This window comes from Pelodiscus sinensis, chromosome 2, assembly GCF_049634645.1.
Source record: "Pelodiscus sinensis isolate JC-2024 chromosome 2, ASM4963464v1, whole genome shotgun sequence".
NCBI classification, from domain to species: Eukaryota; Metazoa; Chordata; order Testudines; family Trionychidae; genus Pelodiscus; species Pelodiscus sinensis.
The window spans coordinates 217,436,889-217,455,734 of NC_134712.1; the positions used below are offsets into that span (position 1 = coordinate 217,436,889).

The window sequence follows — 18,846 nt, forward strand, 5'->3', positions numbered from 1 at the left end:
CTAGACACCTGTGGCTGACCTTGTACCAGCTGACTCAGGCTCAAAGGGCTTGTCTCATTATTGTGCAGACTTCCGGGTGCTGGCTGGAGCTCAAACTTTACGACTCTGAGGTGGGAGAATCCAGAGCTCCGGACATAGCCTAGAAGGCTACACAGCAATACAATAGCCCTGTACCTTGAGTCAGCTATCATTGGCCAGCTATGGATTTTTTAATTTAATTTTTTTTGCAATCTAGACACACATTTTGAGACCACTCATAAAATCAACAGACTTTCTAGAACTGTCCATCCCACCAAAGATTGCAAATAATTCACTTTAACACCAAAAATTCTATATCCCTATCTTAATGCTTGAGGTATTTTTTTAAAGTGTCCCCCCAGGATTCATGCCTTGCCAGATGTCTCCTAGTTGCTCCTCCCCTAGTCACTTATGCAAAAAACTGGCAAGTTTGCACCGACAGCTGGGCCCAGCAATCAGACTCTCTCTTCTCACTGCATCCACCACAGATCTCATGAAGATAATTTTTGGGTGATTATCATCACTGTAAATAAACCTGCCAAATACACAAAACCTTATATGGAAAATGTCACTGGCCTACACCTGTCACAGAGCACATGAATGCAGCACATCTCCTCTTGATCCAGCTGAGTCCCCCCATAAAAAGTTTAATCCAGGGCTTTTATTAGTCAATTGTTTTAGAATAATTTGCAGTACAACACAGAGCTGGAATCTACAAATAAGCTGTTTTAATTCTCCCATGCTCCAGAATCCTCCTAATGGTAAATAAAACGTGAGAATTGCTTTACCTAGCAAACACAAATAAAATCATTTATATTTAACTAGCGGGAGTTACCCGGCGTTGCTCGAGAAAGCGGAGGAACAAAATTTAGAAAAACAGTAGTCCATTATTGTTTTTTGAATGGTAGAAAAGTTGCACTGAGTTCTACAGGGATTAAAGTATATATAAAAAAGTATAAAACAACCAATTTTACATGTTATCAAAAACTTTATTGTAAACTATATTTTTTGTTTCATTATTCTTAACAAATATGTAAAAAAAATTTCCACTTCCAACTCTTGAACATGCAACATGGGTTTTGTCCATGTGAAAAGCAAGATGTCTCCAAATCAATTCTAACTACTTTAAGTGACTGTCCTTGTGCGTTGTCAGTAAACATTGTTGAAATATAAGTTGACAGTTGATATAACTGAGGTGAGGAGCCTAAGGGGAGGGAGGGTGAAGGGAGCCACACACCTGCTGCCGGTGCCCGAGCCCGCCCTCCGCTTCCTTGTCCCTCTGCTGGCCTTAGTGAGTGACTGGCCCCACCGCTTCCCCTGGGAAGCCGTTTCCCCCTGCATTGCCAAGCTCCGTGCAACCCCGGGGAGAGGTGTCGGTCTCAGTACCTTAAAACCTTCTCCTGGATAAAAGATTATCCCATGAAAAGTTTGGTTGTGGTGGCTCTTATAGTGTCCAAGTTATTAGCACACAAACATGCACAAATTCTCCTTTATATATTAGATTAGCTTTTCTATCACACTCATGACACCAGTATCTTGCATTAATGTATTTATCAACACAACATCCATTTGAGAGAAGAACATATCTTAATTCTACAGATGAAGAACCAAGACACACAGATGAAACCCTGACCTCCACTGAAATCAATAGAAGTTTTTCAATGGCTTAACTGGGGCTAGATTTTCAAAGGTATTTAGGCATATGAAGAAGCAGATAGGCACCTAGCAGGATCACATGAAATCAGAAAGCACTAGGTACCACACCAGTGTATAAAACATCTTTAATCGTAAAACCATGCAGAGATCCCCAAGATATTTTTCTTCCTTCCACATTGCTATCCTTTACATTAATGCATGGCTCAGTTTTCATTCATCAGGGAATGTGTTTTGTTCTCTGCGCAGAAGCTCTTAAGTTAAAGACAACAAGGTCATGTCCAAGATGTATGTTAAGTGTTCAGGGAAAAGGAAATGCAATCAAAAAGTTCACTGAGCTACATTCGGTTTCAATTAAACATTATTGCATGAAAGAGAACAAATACTAAGTGAAAATAGGGAAAAAAGTTTTAATCTCCTGAATCCCTTCCCTTTATATCCAGGACAGGACACCCGTGACTCTTTGGCATTAAGATGTTAAATGGATGTACCAAAACCTTTACTGAGGGATCAGTTCTGATCACTATATTATGCACTCTGGAATATCTAGCTATGCATTGCTACATACTCTGAAAAATTAAGACACCACATATACATATGCAAGCACTTTCCCTTAACACAAAGTATAGGACTCAGTACTTGAAATGTAAACAGATTGACCTCCTGGATTTCCTCACTGAAACAAACAGAAACCAAGCACATTACAGTGAAGCAGAAGCCAGTCATATGGTAAGAACAAATAATGGCCATATTGTGTCAGACCTATGGTCCACCTAACCCAGTATTCTATTGTCTGAGAATGGATACTACTAGAGGCTTCAGAGAGAATGAATAGAAAAAGGGAATTTTAAGTGATTCATTCCGTCATCCAATTTCTAGCATTAAGGACACCCAAAGAATGGAGTTGCATTCCTGACCATCCTAGCTAATAATCACGGACAGAGCTATCTTCCATGAATCTGGTTACACTTTTGACCTTCCCAACATCTCATGGCAATGAGTTCCAGAGGCTGCCTGTGCATTCTGTGAAGTACTTCCTGTTGTTTTAAACCTGCTGCCTATTAATGTAATTGGTGACCCCTAGATCTTGTGTTTGGTCAAAGGGTAAATAATACTTCCTTATTGACTTTTTTCACACCATTCATAATTTTATAGGCCTTTACCATATGCCCCCCCCCCTTAGTTGTCTCTTTTCTAACTTAACAGTACAAATATTTTCAATTTCTTCTCATCTGGAAGTTGTTCCATATCCCCAATCAAGGTAGTTACCCTTCTCTGAACCTTTTCCTCTCGTAACATATCTTTTTGGAGATACAACAATCAGAACTCCATGCAATAATCAAGGTGTGGATACCATAGATTTATATAGTGGCACTTTGATACTTTCTGTCTTATTATCTATCACTTTCTTAATAGTTCCATTGCACCAAGTGGTAACAGCTAATTTAGACACAATCAGCTTGTATGTATAATTGGAATTATGTTTTCCATTCTGCATTACTTTGCATTTATCAACAATTAATTTTATCTGCTATTTGGCTGTCCAGTCATCCTGTTTAATGAGATCCCTTTGTAATTCAGCTAAGTCAACCTTGGACTTAATTACCTTGTATAATTGTGTCACCTTCAAGTTTTGCCACTGTTCACCCTCTTTTCCTCTGTTGACATTTATGTCAACAGCACCAAATCCCAGTACAGATCCTTGGGGGATCCCTCTCTTTACCTTGCTTCATTGTGAAACTGATCATTTATTTCTAGCCTTTGTTTTCCACCTTTTAAGTGGTTACTGATCCATCAGAAGACCTTTCTTCTTATCCCATGATTGCTTAATAGCCTTTGGGGAGGGAACTTGTAAAAGACTTTCTGAACGTCCAACGACACTAAATCAACTGCATCCGCATGCTCGTTGCCATCCCCAAAGAGTTCTAAAATTGGTGAGACACGATTTCCCTTTATAAAAGCTGTGTTGACTCTTCAACGTAGCTGTGTCTAGGTAGGTCTGATAATTGTGTTCTTTATTATAGTTTCAACCAATTTGCCTGTTTCTGAAGTTAGGCTTATTGGCCTTTAATTGACAGGATCACCTTGGGAGCCTTTTTCTTACAAAGTGTCACATTAGCTACCCTCCAGTCATCTGGTATAGAGGCTGATTTAAGCAATAAGTTACATACCACAGTTTGTAGTTCTGCAATTTCATATTTGAGTTCCTTCAGAGCTCTTGGGTGACTATCATTTGGTTGTAGTGACTTTTTATCAATTTTTTCCAAAACCACCTCTATGAATACCTCAATCTGAATATTTCCTCAAATTTGTCACCTAAAAAGAATTCCTCAGGTGTGGTGACGTTCCTTACATCAGCTGCAGTGAAGGGTACAGCTTGCTCAGGAAGGACAGACAGGGAAAAAAGGGAGGAGGGGTTGCCTTGTATATTAAAAATGTACACACTTGGACTGAAGTGGAGATGAATGTAGGAGATAGCTGTGTAGAGTCTCTGGGTTAAGCTAAAAGGGGTAAAAAATGAGGGTGATACCATGCTAGGAGTCTACTACAGGCCACCTAGCCAGGTGGAAGAGGTGGATGAGGCCTTTTTTAAACAATTAACAAAACTATCTAAAGCCCAAGATTTGGTGGTGATGGGGGACTTCAACTATCCAGACATATGTTGGGAAACTAACACAGCGAGGCACAGGCTATCCAGTAAGTTTCTGGACTGCATTGGAGACAACTTTCTGTTTCAGAAGGTTGAAAAAGCTACCAGAGGAGAAGCTGTTCTGGATTTGGTTTTAACAAATAGGGAGGAACTAGTTGAGAACTTGAAAGTGGAAGACAGTATAGGGGACAGTGATCATGAAATAATAGAGTTCATGATCTTAAGGAAAGGTAGAAGGGAGACCAGCACAATTGAGGTAATGGATTTCAGGAAGGCAGATTTTGATAAGCTCAGAGAACTTGTAGGTAAGGTCCCATGGGAAGCAAGACTGAAGGGAAAAACAACTGAGGAGAGTTGGAAGTATTTCAAAGGGACGTTGTTAAGGGCCCAAAAGCAAACAATTCTGCTGTGTAGGAAAGATAGAAAATATGGCAAAAGACCAGCTTGGCTTAACAAGGAGATCTTGCACGATCTCAAAATAAAAAAGGAATCATATAAAAAATGGAAACTAGGACAACTAACAAAGGATGAATATAGGCAAGCAACACGGGAATGCAGGGGCAAGATTAGAAAGGCAAAGGCACAAAATGAGATCAAACTAGTGACAGGCATAAAGGGAAACAAAGTAGACCTTTTATAATTACATTAAAAGCAAGAGGAAGACCAAGGACAGGGTAGGCCCACTGCTTAGAGAGGAGGGAGAAGCAGTAACAGGGAACTTGGAAATGGCGGAGATGCTCAATGACTTCTTTGTTTCGGTCTTCACTGAGAAGTCTGGAGGTGTGCCTAACGTAGTGAATACAAGCAGAGAGAGGGTAAGTTTAGAAGATAGGATACACAAAGAACAAGTTAAAAATCACTTAGGAAAGTTAGATGTCAGCAAGTCACCAGGTCCTGATGAAATGCATCCCAGGATACTCAAGGAGCTGATAGAGGAGGTATCTGAGCCTTTAGCTATGATCTTTGAAAAATCATGGCAGACAGGGGAGATTCCAGAAGACTGGAAAAGGGCAAATATTGTGCCCATCTATAAAAAGGGGAATAAGAACAACCCAGAAAACTACAGACCGGTCAGTTTAACGTCTGTCCCAGGGAAGATAATGGAGCATGTAATTAAGGAAATCATATGCACACACTTGGAAGGTAATAAAGTGATAGGGAATAGCCAGCATGGGTTTGTGAAGAACAAGTCATGCCAAACTAATCTGATAGCTTTCTTTGATAGGATAACGAGCCTTGTGGATAAGGGAGAAGCGGTGGATGTCATATACCTAGACTTTAGTAAGGCATTTGATACGGTCTTGCATGATATTCTTATTGATAAACTAGGCAAATATAACTTAGATAGGGCCACGATAAGGTGGGTGCATAATTGGCTGGATAACCGTAGTCAGAGAGTTGTTGTTAACGGCGCTAAATCCTGCTGGAAAGGGATAACAAGTGGAGTTCCTCAAGGGTCTGTTTTGGGACCCGTACTGTTCAATATCTTCATCAATGATGTAGATATTGGGATAGAGAGTACGCTTATTAAGTTTGCAGATGATAGCAAACTGGGTGGGGTTGCGACTTCTTTGGAGGATAGGGACATAATTCAAAATGACCTTAGCAAGTTAGAGAAATGGTCAGAGGTAAACAGGATGAGGTTTAATAAAGAGAAATGCAAAGTGCTCCACTTAGGAAGGAACAATCAGTTCCATACATACAAGATGGGAAGCGACTGTCTAGGAAGGAGCATGGCAGAAAGGGATCTAGGGGTCATAGTGGACCACAAGTTGAATACGAGTCAACAGTGTGATGCTGTTGCAAAAAAAAGGAAATATGATTCTAGGTTGTATCAACAGGTGTGTTGTAAACAAAACTCGTGAAGTCATTCTGCCGCTCTACTCTGCATTAGTTAGGCCTCAGCTGGAGTACTGTGTCCAGTTCTGGGCACCACATTTCAAGAAAGATGTGGAGAAATTGGAAAGGGTACAGAGAAGAGCGACAAGAATGATTAAAGGTTTAGAGAACATGACCTATGAAGCCAGGCTTCATGAACTGGGCTTGTTTAGTTTGGAAAAAAGAAGATTAAGGGGGGACATGATAGCGGTTTTCAAATATCTAAAAGGGTGTCACAAGGAGGAAGGAGAAAATTTGTTCCTCTTGGTTTCTGAGGACAGGACAAGGAGTAATGGGCTTAAAGTGCAGCAGGGGAGGTTTAGATTGGACATTAGGAAAAAATTCCTAACTGTCAGGGTGGTCAAATATTGGAATAAATTGCCAAGGGAGGTGGTGGAATCTCCCTCTCTGGAGATATTTAAGAACAGGTTAGATAGACATCTGTCAGGGATGGTGTAGACGGAGCTTGATCCTGCATTGAGGGTGGGGGGCTGGACTCGATGACCTCTTGAGGTCCCTTCCAGTCCTATTATTCTATGATTCTAAGACCAATGCAAAGAATCTAAATGAATTCTTTGTAATGGCCTGATTTTCCTTGGGTTCTCCTTTTAGTGCTTCAATCAGCCACTGGCCCTCTAAAGTTCTGCCTGCCTTTCTGGCTCTAAGCATGAAACTGGAAGCTTTTCAGAGAATGCTACTATGGAGGATGTGGACTGTAACGTCTTACTCAGCAGCCTAAATTTGGCCTCAAGGAGCCCCACCCCCCACTTCAAGAGGCGTTATTTACAGGAGTATAGCAGCCCATTCTTTCACCTGTGCCAGAAGCTATAAAGACAGGTAACAGAGCAGGGAGGCTCAACTGGCCTTCTGCTATCTAGGTGTTCCCTCATGCTGGGAGAAACATCTGGTCAAGAGAGCTGACTTGACAACCTCTTTGCATCACCAGAGCCATATACAAGGGCCATAGGCAAGTGCCAGGATCTGACACTAAATGCAAGAGATGCATTTTTGTTATTGTTTTTAGTTTCAGGTGCCCAGCAGTCATTTGTGTTATAGACTACCAGCAGATTTACCCAGCATCGCTCGGGGCCTTAACTCATTCAAGTTTTTATTTCTTTGGAATATAAAAGAAAAATGTACATGCTTTATTTAAATGATTGTATTTTTCAAAAATAGTGTTAAAAATTACTTCATAAGAATATTTTGTATTTCTAAAGAAAAGGTTTGATAAAGTTTTCCATTTAATGTTTTTTTACTAATTTTTTTAAAATGGGAATTCCATCAAGTATATTTTTTGTCCTTATAAACTCTTATCAGGGCTCGACAAATAATACAATCTACTCACCTGTGGCGAGTAGATTGTAACCCGGAAGAGCTTGGTTCAGGTGATCTGCGCATGCGCAGATCACCGGACTGCACGGCTGGCGAGCAGGGCTCGCCATGGTTCGGCAAGCCCTGCTTATCATTCATTAAATTTTAACAAAAAAGGGCTATATTTGATTTCCAGTAATACTGTCTTCTCGTTTTCAAACCCTATGCATTGATTTGGCTTTGCAAAAACAAAGCACTATTGCAAATTTCTCTATTTTCTCTCTTGTCTGCAAAATTTATTAATATTAAGAAGTAATCCTATTCCAGGTTCATCCTATTTTTCTGGCTCATCTTGGTTCAGTCCCTATTTGCTCAGTTATGCAATTTTGAGGACTGTACTTGCTTTGGTGATTCTCTTTTCTGTTTTGTATTATGAGAAACAATTCCATTCTGGGCACATTCTGTTTTCCTGGCACAACCCAACCCTTACCTTGATTAGAGGAAGCTGTATACTAAATTTGGTGGACCTAGCTATTACAGTTTGGGAGGAGTTCTTGATCAAACAAACTCTCTCTATATAGGTCTTAGAAACAATGAGGAGTCCTTTGGCACCTTAAAGACTAAGGGTGCATCTACACAGCACACTAATCTCAAAATAAGATACACAATTTGTGCTATGCAAATTGCATATCTTATTTCGCATCTATTTTAAAATAGCTTATTTTTGAAATTTGGCACATCTACACAGGGCCAAATTTCAAAATAATGCGCTATTTCAAGCCATCCCTTAACCCTCATGCAACAAAGTTTACCAGGATGCTGAAATAGCACTCCTGTTATTTTGAAAAATATTTCAAAATGACGGGCAGCTTGTGTAGATACCGAAATAGCCGTGCAGTGTAGACATACCCTACCAGATTTATTTGGGCATAAGCTTTTGAGAGCAAAGATCCACTTCATCAGATGCACAAAGTGGAAATTATAGAGGCAGACATATCTATACTATCATATGAAAAGAAGGAGGAGTGCGCTTGTACTATTATGCCTGCTTTTATAATTTCCACTCCATTCATCTATCTGATAAAGTGGGTCTTTACCCTCAAAAACTTATACCCAAATAAATCTGATAGGGTATGTCTACACTACCACCCTCGTTCGAACTAGGGTGGTTAATGTAGTCAATCAAAGTTGCAAATGAAGGCCGGGATTTAAATATCCCGGGCTTCATTTGCATCTTGCCGGGCGCCGCCATTTTTAAATCCCCGGTAGTTCGGACTCCGTGCCCGCGGCTACACGCGGCACAGAGTAGGTAGTTCGAATTAGGCTTTCTAATTCCACTAGGAGTAATGGTAGTTCAAATTAGAAAGCCTAATTCGAACTACCTACTCCGTGCCGCGTGTAGCCACGGGCACGGAGTCCGAACTACCGGGGATTTAAAAATGGCGGCGCCCGGCAAGATGCAAATGAAGCCTGGGATATTTAAATCCCGGGCTTCATTTGCAACTTCGATTGACTACATTAACCACCCTAGTTCGAGTGAGTGTGGTAGTGTTGACATACCCTTAGTCTTTAAGGTGCCACATGACTCCTCATTGCTTTGGCAGATACAGACTATCTTAGGGAAATTTTCAGTAGCTCATTGTTTTCACATTGACCTGGAAATTGGGATATGTGCCAGAGATGAAAGTTATTTAATATATTACCATATAATAATTTAATGGTCATTTCCAGACATTCTCCATAAAACAGAACAGCAAAAGGTTTCTAGGGCAAGGCTTAGTTTTGTTTAGAGTTCATTTGTTTCACATTATTACTGTATGCAGTATAGTTGACTCTAAAAAGCTGAAATACTTCTCAATTTTCTGGCAAGTGGAAGAGAAATATTAGACACATTGAATCCTGTGCATTCAATAGATTTAACTGAAAAAAATGCCCTAATACAAACCCAGTGGCTTTTAGACTCAAAACACAAAGAGTTTTCATAGCCTCTACAGAGATGAGACTATATATCTCAATGACCAAAACTGACTTTTTTTTTTTTAATGTTGTGCACTGTCATTCAGTCAGGTTTCGTTCTCCGTCAGGATTTGGGGTTCATCCCAATGGGTTCCTGACAGGTCCTCTACTCTGTCAATGATGATAAACTTTCATTTGCGTGCGTATGCTTCCCTATCTAATGCATTAACCCTGTACACTTGAGTCAACATGACAGACTCCCAAATAGCCCCCAGAGACCACAAATCAGATAAGGATAGAAATCAACCGAGCAGGTTTATTGCCAAGTGACACATACTAATAGTTGTCAGCAAACAGACTCGCCACTGCACCACTACACCTGATGTAAGCTGTGACAATGTGCTAACACCCATTAACGCCGTAGCGCGCCCCCCACCCATGGTCAGCCAGCAATCAACTTTTGCAGAGCCCTTTTATAGATACCCACACAAATTACATCGCTTCTGACCTGTCAGGTTACCACCCTTAATCTCACAGAAGTGGGGCTTACTTTTTATCCTTCATGTTGTCAACTTATGCTGTCAACTTCAGCCTGGTCCTGAACCTAGGTTGGTATGTGCATTCGTTTTGGGGAGTCGTTTCTTATTGAGATGTTTTGCTACTTCCCTCTGGCTCATAGCCTGTACTTGATCCTTGTATCTGGTGCCTCCCTATCTTCTTCCATGTTCGACCTAATTTACACATTCATACAATTATCAATAGGGCCTCTTTCCTAGTTTCCGTGTTACCAAACCAAAGTCTTGCTCACTAGATTCCAGGCCTGTTGCTGTTTTTAATGTTACAGGCCTTTATTCAGGCCTGCTGACTCAATGTTACTGACCCTCAACTTAATACATGCACCACAGCCAGTCTGCATTTTCTTTATCATAAATTCTACCCTGTAGAGGGATTGGAGGGAAAACAAGGCATATTTAAGTGAAAGCGGTTTTGGTGACACTGGTGGAATGAGAAGGCAGAAAAATAATTCTGATAGATAAAAGCAGATTGTTTAATTTTATTTCATACTTTTCCAAAAAAAGGTTTAGTCCTAAACAAACAAACTACTTTGAATGCGTGCCACACCAACCAATTTAACACAGCAGTACCTTTGAATAATTAATAAAATAAGCAGTAACTAATTATGCCTTGGAGAAGTCTGGTCTAAATTAATGAATCTAACTTTATTTTCTTGATAGTATTCTGTACTCTTCAGCAACTGTTAGTATGGGGAATAGCAAGCATAAATGCATTAACATCATTGAAGAATGTATCCTAAAGACATGCCAAAATGCAAGTCCATCATCTTGCTGCGTTAGTGAATGTGAGGTTGGTATTTATGTGGATTGTATGTTTCTTTCTTTTGAATCTCACACAACACTGGGGAGTTACTTTTACTTAATATTACAGATTTATATTATAATGAACACTTATAATTTTGAAAGTAAAGGGATATTTGGATGAAATTCATCAAAATTTTCTTGCCCTTTCCCTGCTAAGATTTTCGTTGGTCCTGTCAGAATCTTCAAGATTGTTGTATTTTTTCTCTCTTTATACATAAACTGAGATGCTAGACTGATTTCACTCCCAAAGGGCAACCCTGTACAGCTCCTTGATTTGAACAGGATTTACACCCACGTCACTGAAGGAAGAATTGGGTTCCCAGTGTTCTTGGCCACCACTCTTCCAGCTCAAGACCCCTTCTTGGAGTCTATTAAGTGATGCTACTATTCAGCCAGAAGTGGTGGGGTTGTATCCTATGGACCTTGTCCCCATTTACAAATTAATCTTTCTTCTGGATCATTTTCAGCCTCTGTCAACTAGAGAGATAAAGTAGGACTTTAAATTCCCTGACTGTTCTGAATGACTCAGTGCAGAACAATTTTCTTATGGTCTATATGTCATCCCATTCTCACTGGATGACTCTCGTGCTCTAGCTTCAAAGTCTTCAGCAATCTCCTGTTAACCTAATGGCACATCTGTGACAATAGTCAGCCAATACAGAACCAGTCAAAGGATTGAGACAGCTCAAACAGCCCCTTTTTGTGGCAGTAGTTACCACTATTTAGTTACATTTGTTCAGGGGTGGGCAATAATTTTTGATGGGGGGCCTCTCCAAGATTTTGGAAAGTGGTCGAGGAAAGTGGTCGAGGGCTGCACTCTTCCAGGATATTAATGGAAGAGATGCAGGGTCTGGAATGGAGGTTGGGGTTTGGGAAGGAGTTTGGGTGAAGGAGGTAGTTGTGACTTAGGGCAGTGGACTGGGATGCAGGATTTTGGGATGTGACCTAAGCTAGAAGGGGCTTCTGATCTGGGTCAGAGGATTGGGGTGCCAGATCTGGGAGGGGTTATGGGTGCAGGAGGGGGCTGAAGGTTTAGGCATGTGGGAGGGACAGAGGGTTGGGGAAGGGAGGAGCTGGGGTGCCAGAGGTAGGCTCAGGGTGAAGGTGGCTTGCTGCTCCACATGGCTCTGCTCAGCTATGAGAGAGAGGGGAGGAAGGAAGGAAGGAAGGAAGGAAGGAAGGGAGAAGGCTTCCTACACTGTCCCTTCTCCCAGCAAAAATTCTTGGCTCCTATTGGCCAGAAACTTAGAAATTGGCCAATGGGAGCTAAGAGATTTTGCTGGGGGGTGGGAACAGCATGAGAAGTCTCTCTCCTCAGCCATCTGGAGCGGAGAACAGCTGGCTTTCTAAAATGTGAACTGATCTCTGCCTAAGGGTTCCAGAGAAGGGGCTGCGGGCTGGATCTGGTGGCTTGGTGGGCCAGATTCAGCCCGCTGGCAGCCTCTTGCCCACCCCTGCATTAGGTCATACTTGACCTACCCAAACAGCTATATTGAGACAGACCAATAGTCTATCAAGCTCAGCATCCTGTCTTCCAACTGAGGCTGGTACCCAAGTGCTTCCCCAGGGAATTAACAGAAAGGACAATTATCAAAGTGATTCTTCTCCTGCTGTGCAATCTTATTTGGGGAAGGGGTAAATAATACTTCCCTATTCACTTTCTCAACACTATTCATAATATGATAGACATCTAGCATATTCCCTCAACATCGTCTCTTCCAGGCTGAACAGTCCTAGTATTTTTAATCTCTCCTCACATGACAGCTGTTCCATACCTCTAATTCTTGTTGCCCTTCTCTGTACTTCTATACATATATTTGAGATGGGATGACTAGAACTGCATGCAATATTCACGGTGTGTGCTCACCATGGATTTATATAGCGGCATTGTGTCATTTTCTGTCTTATTATCTATCCCTCACCTAATGGTTCCTAACATTTTATTGGCTTTTTTGACTGTCTCTGAACTTCGAGTGGATATTTTCAGAGAGCTATCCACAATAACTCCAAGATCTTTCTTGAAAGCCAGCAGCTAATTTAGGCCTAATCACTTTGTATGTATAGTTGAAATTATTTTTTCCAATGTGTATTATTCTGTATTTATCAACATTAAATTTAATTTTGTTGGCCAGTCACCCAGTTTCGTGCATACAGGCAGTCCCCGACTTACGTCGGATCCGCACTTACGTCGGATCCGCACTTACGAACGGAGCTTTCTCGCCCCGGAAGTCGGGGCGAGAAAGCCCCGTTCGTAAGCTGCTCCGGTGCCCCTGGTCTGCTGGAGACCGTCTCCAGCAGACCAGGGGCACCGGGCGGGTTCCCGCGCTTCTGAGGCTTTGCCAGAGCAAAGCCTCGGAAGCGCGGGAACCGCTGCTGCTGCCACTTGGGTGCCGGTGCCTGTGGTCTGCTGGGGACCGTCCCCAGCAGACCACAGGCACCCGGACTGGAGCGGCAGCAGCGGCGGTTCCCCGCGCCTCTGAGGCTTTGCTCTGGCAAAGCCTCAGAGGCGCGGGACCCCCCCGCGGCTGCGGCTTCAGTCAGGGTGCCTGTGGTCTGCTGGGGACCGTCCCCAGCAGACCACAGGCACCCAGACTGGAGCGGCAGCAGCGGCGGTTCCCCGCGCCTCTGAGGCTTTGCTCTGGCAAAGCCTCAGAGGCGCGGGACCCCCCGCGGCTGCGGCTTCAGTCCGGGTGCCTGTGGTCTGCTGGGGGCCGTCCCCAGCAGACCACAGGCACCCAGACTGAAGCCGCAGCCGTGGCGGGGTCCCTCGCCTCTGAGGCTTTGCCAGAGCAAAGCCTCAGAGGCGCGGCACCCCGCTGCCGCTGCGGCTCTGCTCCCCGTGTCCCTGGTCTGCTGGGGGGGGGGGGGGCGCAGCTAGTGTGCCCCCCCCCCCTGCAGACCAGGCTTTTGTTTTGGACTCTGGGGCAGAGCAGCTGGGGCGCTGCCGATTGGTCCTGCAGCGCCCGTGGGCACTACTGGACCAACCCGGCAGCACCCCAGCTGCTCTGCCCCAGGTCCTGATTCAGCCGCTGCTGGTCAGTTTCAGCAGCGGCTGAATTAGGACGTCTGGGGCAGAGCAGATGGGGTGCTGCTGGGTTGGTCCAGTAGCACCCCAGCTGCTCTGCCCCAGGCGTCCCCAAGTCAGCTTCTGCTGAAACTGACCAGCGCTGACTACAGGAAGCCCGAGGCAGAGTTGCTCTGCCCCGGGCTTCCTGGAATCAGCTGCTGATCAGTTTCAGCAGCAGCTGACTTGGGGACGCCTGGGGTTCTTAAGTTGATTCTCTATGTAAGTCAGAACTGGCGGTCAGTTTCAGCAGTGTCTGAATCTGGACGCCAGTTCCGACTTACATACAGATTCAACTTAAGAACAAACCTACAGTCCCTATCTTGTACGTAACCCGGGGACTGCCTGTATTTAGTCTTTTATATGCACTAGTTAAAAAGCAGAGAGCTTTTACTACCCCATTATTAGGAGACAGTCACTTTAAAGTCAAAATCATAATCTTTTACGGTAACTATCAATGAGTTGTGCTGAAATTATAATGCAGCAGCCAGGAAGGATTAGAATGCCTTCTTGTGTGGAAAATGAATGCGTCACTCTTCCCATTCTTCTTCTAAAGAAGTGAAAACCGGAAGTGTTTCTAGAATCATAGATCAAAATCAAGTTCAGGAAGAACCTGAATGTGTGAACCCTACTGCTAACTGTGCCATAAAAAGCAGGTCAAGGAAGTAGGAGTTCAGAGAAGGATTTTCAAATTAGCTAGGAGTAAACAGAAAACTCTAGTTCTTCCACATCTTATATAAACATTTCAAAGCCTTTTCCAATCCATTCTTTGCATTGATCTAAACATTCTGCTGAAGGCATATCATTCTTTATTCAGTTCTCCAGGTTATTCCTAAATAAATCCTCCCAAATTGTACTGATTTTATCTATTAGGAACATCACTTGAAAATCCAAGATCCCTTCCTCTCAAGTTAATGGAAGCAGGAGATAAGCAAAATGCTCATTTGAGGAAAAAATGGTTTCATGTTTGTTCTTTTAGTTCTGAAAACTGCAAGATGTCATAATTTAAGCCACAATCTCTCAGTTGCTGCAAGCACCTAAACAATTTATCTCCAGAAATCCATGCTTCTAACTTTCCACTTTTCATTCTTTCTAATGTCTGCTTTTCCCCTCTCTTCCACTCTTCTCTTCCTGAAATTGCTCCTCAATCAAATAAACCTTTCAGAATCCAATTAAATAATTCATGGTGAAATTCACATCCATACAGACAGCTAACATGAGGTACATACACCATTTCAAATTATGAGTGTTTAAGTCTTAAATAAGGCTTGCATAATGTTTATATCCTCTGCTGGATTTCTGTCAAAGGATGAATTTCACAGAGCAACAGACACAATTCGGTGCATTTTGTTTGACAGCATATGTTTGTGGCATTTTTCATCCTTCCAAAATGTTCAGTGACTCTCACAACTGCTTTTTGTTAATCTAGATGTACAAAAGTCTTTCTGATGTTGACATCTTCATTGTTCAATAACTTCTAAAAGTAGGTTAAATTTTTATTCCAAACACTGAATATTGGAATATTATCAAAATTCACACAAAAGGTTGTAAATGGAAACAATATACATCACACTTAACTGTTTAGCTTTTAATACCTAATCATGTAGCTTTATTAATACTGTGTATAAAAGTAGAAGATAATTTGTAAGAAAACACCTTTATACTCTCTAAAAGGGATATTAAAACAACATAGGGAAATGGGTCACTACAAAATGTTGCTTACCAAATTTTTGGTCAAACCTCCATGCTGGAACATGGCCATTGTGCTTCAGATTGCTGTTTGTTGGCAGAGGCACTGTTACATAGATGGGGCCATTCACTGGGATTGGAGTTCCATCGCTGTTGAGCAAATGAACACTGACTGCAGTGACAGGAGTAAGGTCATGCTTGGTGCTATTTCCTATCAAGTGAAAGAATAGCAGTATGAACATAATTTCAACTTTCAATGTTACATATTTGTAGTAATTATTATTCATTGTATTATTTCACTGGTGTTTTTGTTTTCAAGGGAAGGTAAAATCTAAAGTAACCTGTTAATACTGCCAGATGATTTGACATTTTTTTTTATTTTTTCCACAAGATAATATAAGAAAGCTTGATTTGCAACAAGTATGTTTATATTTTTTAAAATATATTTTCTTCTGTTGTTCAAGAAGATTGACACAAAATTAGTGCAAATGCATTATAGCCTATAATTTAAATACAGTAATGACCAAAATTTGCAATAGTATGAGAGAACAATGTTAACTATTGTTTTAAAATTCAAGAATTCTTTTCTTTTGCTTCTTCACTGAAGCTAAAAGACAAACCATATACATTTGTATGATTACTAATAGTATTTTCTTATATACATGTATATAAAGAGAATGTATTAGACATGATGATCAGCAGTTTGTTTAAAAATGATCACCCAAAATATTATAAACTCATGCATTAATGATGAAATAGCAGAAACTGGAAAAACACTACTAAAGAAAAAGGAAAGAACTAAAGATGGCAGCAACTTTGGGAAATAAAAGTTTTACAGGAAGGTATCCCCTTCCCCCCCCCCCCCCGCCTCCCCCACAAAACCTAGAGACTGCTAGAGCACAGCCATGATCACCTACTAATCTAAGACATGAAATAGGATCTCTAGGCAATGGATGGCATACAATTCAGTTGTGTTAGGATGAGACAAGCCCACCAATGGGGGCGCAAAAGGAAGGACAAAGGTGGCATTTTTCTTGGGGCCCAGTGATTCAAAGGGGGCAGTTGCCTTGCATCCTTTAAATGGCTGCTGAAGCGCTGTGTGCTCCAGGCAGTGCTAAAGTCTGGGGTGAGGAGGGACTATGCCACGCACTACTGATCTAGACCCAATAAAAACCAGTGATCTCGAACAGAGGTTGGCAATAAAATGGCAGTGGTTCACCATGTTTAGCCTGTGGTGGGTCACTGCCACTATATTTACCTGTACCTCAGTAGGTACGGGTGATCGTAGCTCCTAGTGGTTGGGAATGGTGATCCACGGCCAACTGGAGCTGTGATCCCATGTATTTGCAGAGGCACAGATACATACGGCAGTATGGGGCTAATCTTGGCAGACTAGAACTGGCCCAAGGCCCAGTATTTGCCCAGCCCAATCTAGAAACATAAGGCCACACATGTCATTCTCCTAAACCATCCATTCCATACCTTAAACACAACAGCAAGAACATGTCTACACTAAAATCTTAAGTCATGGGCTCTCAGCTCCATACACAGCTCTATCCCCAGGATCTTGGTTTCCTGCGAGGGAACCCGGGTGCTCTGTGAGGCTCCTGATGCCCCAATCTCCACCCAGCAGCTGCTTCAAGGATGCTGGCTCTCCGCTCAGGGGCTAGCTCCCCACTCCCAGCCTGGGGCTACTTCACAGGGAGTACAGCAGCTGCCAAGGCTCTTGGCTCCCCATCAGGAGCATGGCTGTGCATATCCAGCTCTCGGGTCCCAGCTGGGCAGCTGCCATACTCTTGGTGGGGAGCAAAGAGCCCGAGGAGTCTCAGGACAGTGTGATGGGTTCAATCAGAGAGATCCCCTTGAGACTGTCATACGGTGCTCTGATCATACCGCTGATTCCACCTACATATCCTCTGGAGGTGTCCCAGGTGTTTGGCCTTGTCTTGCTGGGCCAAAAGTTCTGGTCTTCCCCAGCAAAGGCACAAAGTTGGGGTAATATCCCCCAAGCAGAGAAACTCAGACTGATAACTCTGGGAGGGTCCAGCTACAGCACTGAGGAGAACAGCCCTTAAAAGGGACCAAAACCCCAGATAAATCAGTCTTACTCCATATAAAAGTTTTACACAGAGACAATTCATAAGTTCTCTCTCAAGTGATAAGAGAGAGAGAGATGCACAACCATTGCTCCCTGCAGGGTAACAAGTGTTTACACTTGGTTTGATGATAAATAAAAGCTTTTTTTTACATATAAAAGGTAGGATGTAAGTTATTGCAAGTAAAAAGCAGACAGATCAAAGCAAGGTACTAATCTAAAGGAAACAAAACACACCAGTAAGCTCAGTACATTCATTAAGATTGTTACAGATCATATTTCTCACCCTACTCCTTATTTCAGGTAAAGTCAAAGCTGATTTTTCTCTGGCCTGGGTCTAACAGCTTCATGTGTATCCTTTTAGGGTGTGGAGGCAGTTTCAAAAGCCAGTTGAAAACTATCATTGATTGCTTCCCGTCCCTTAAATAGAATTTCTCCATCAATCATGGGAATCCTTTGTTTCATTCTCCCCATCCCAATGGAAAAATACCAAATGCAAGATGGATTCCAGCACCAGATGGCATGTTCACATGTCTTTGCAGGGAAAAATCACAGTTTGGGCTTACAGGAAAACCAAAATCATTTAAAAATCATTGCCTGGAGTATCAAGTCATTAAGTCCCTTAAGTATCACTAATAGCTGTCACCAGAAATTCTAGATTAATAAGCAGGTTTATTCTTTATATTTCTGAAGTTCACATACAAGAATACATGCATACAGATTGAAAATACACATTCACAGGCTTACAGACTCCTGAATGATAGGTTATGTACCCTGTTTTGCATAAGGCATATTTGAATTATGCACATTCATATTCAAAAACACTTCCATAGAAAGTATAGGGGTACCGCATCACAGGCAGCACCTAAGCTCCCGTGACGGAAAGGGGAGCCCAGTAGGTGCAGCGCAAACACTCTGTTTAACTGTTTAGTTGATTAAGGGGGTGGGTAGGAGGTATGGCTAGATTGGTCCCTGCCATAGGCAGGTACTGAGACTGCCCGCCCCCCCCAGACAGGGGCTGTTGCGACTGCCCCTGCCAGCCCCCCACCCATATAGGGGAGGTCCAGTGGAGCTGGAGCACTCTCCAGCTGCAGCTGGGCCATGGGCAGGAGGCTACTCCCGGGTACTGGGTAATAGTTAGCTGGTAAACATC

At 42.4% G+C, this 18,846-nt stretch overlaps 1 protein-coding gene across 3 annotated transcripts in view; it reads right to left on the reverse strand.

Annotated features, from left to right (window-relative positions):
* The window catches only part of FAM171A1 (family with sequence similarity 171 member A1), a 141,355-nt gene that overhangs the window by 18,730 nt on the left and 103,779 nt on the right, over positions 1 to 18,846 (reverse strand). For all 3 annotated transcript variants that reach the window (XM_014571731.3, XM_006119484.4, XM_075922445.1), the window contains one exon: positions 15,633 to 15,809. In XM_014571731.3, the coding sequence (XP_014427217.1) occupies positions 15,633 to 15,809 (177 nt within the window). The remainder of the gene's footprint in view (positions 1 to 15,632; positions 15,810 to 18,846) is intronic.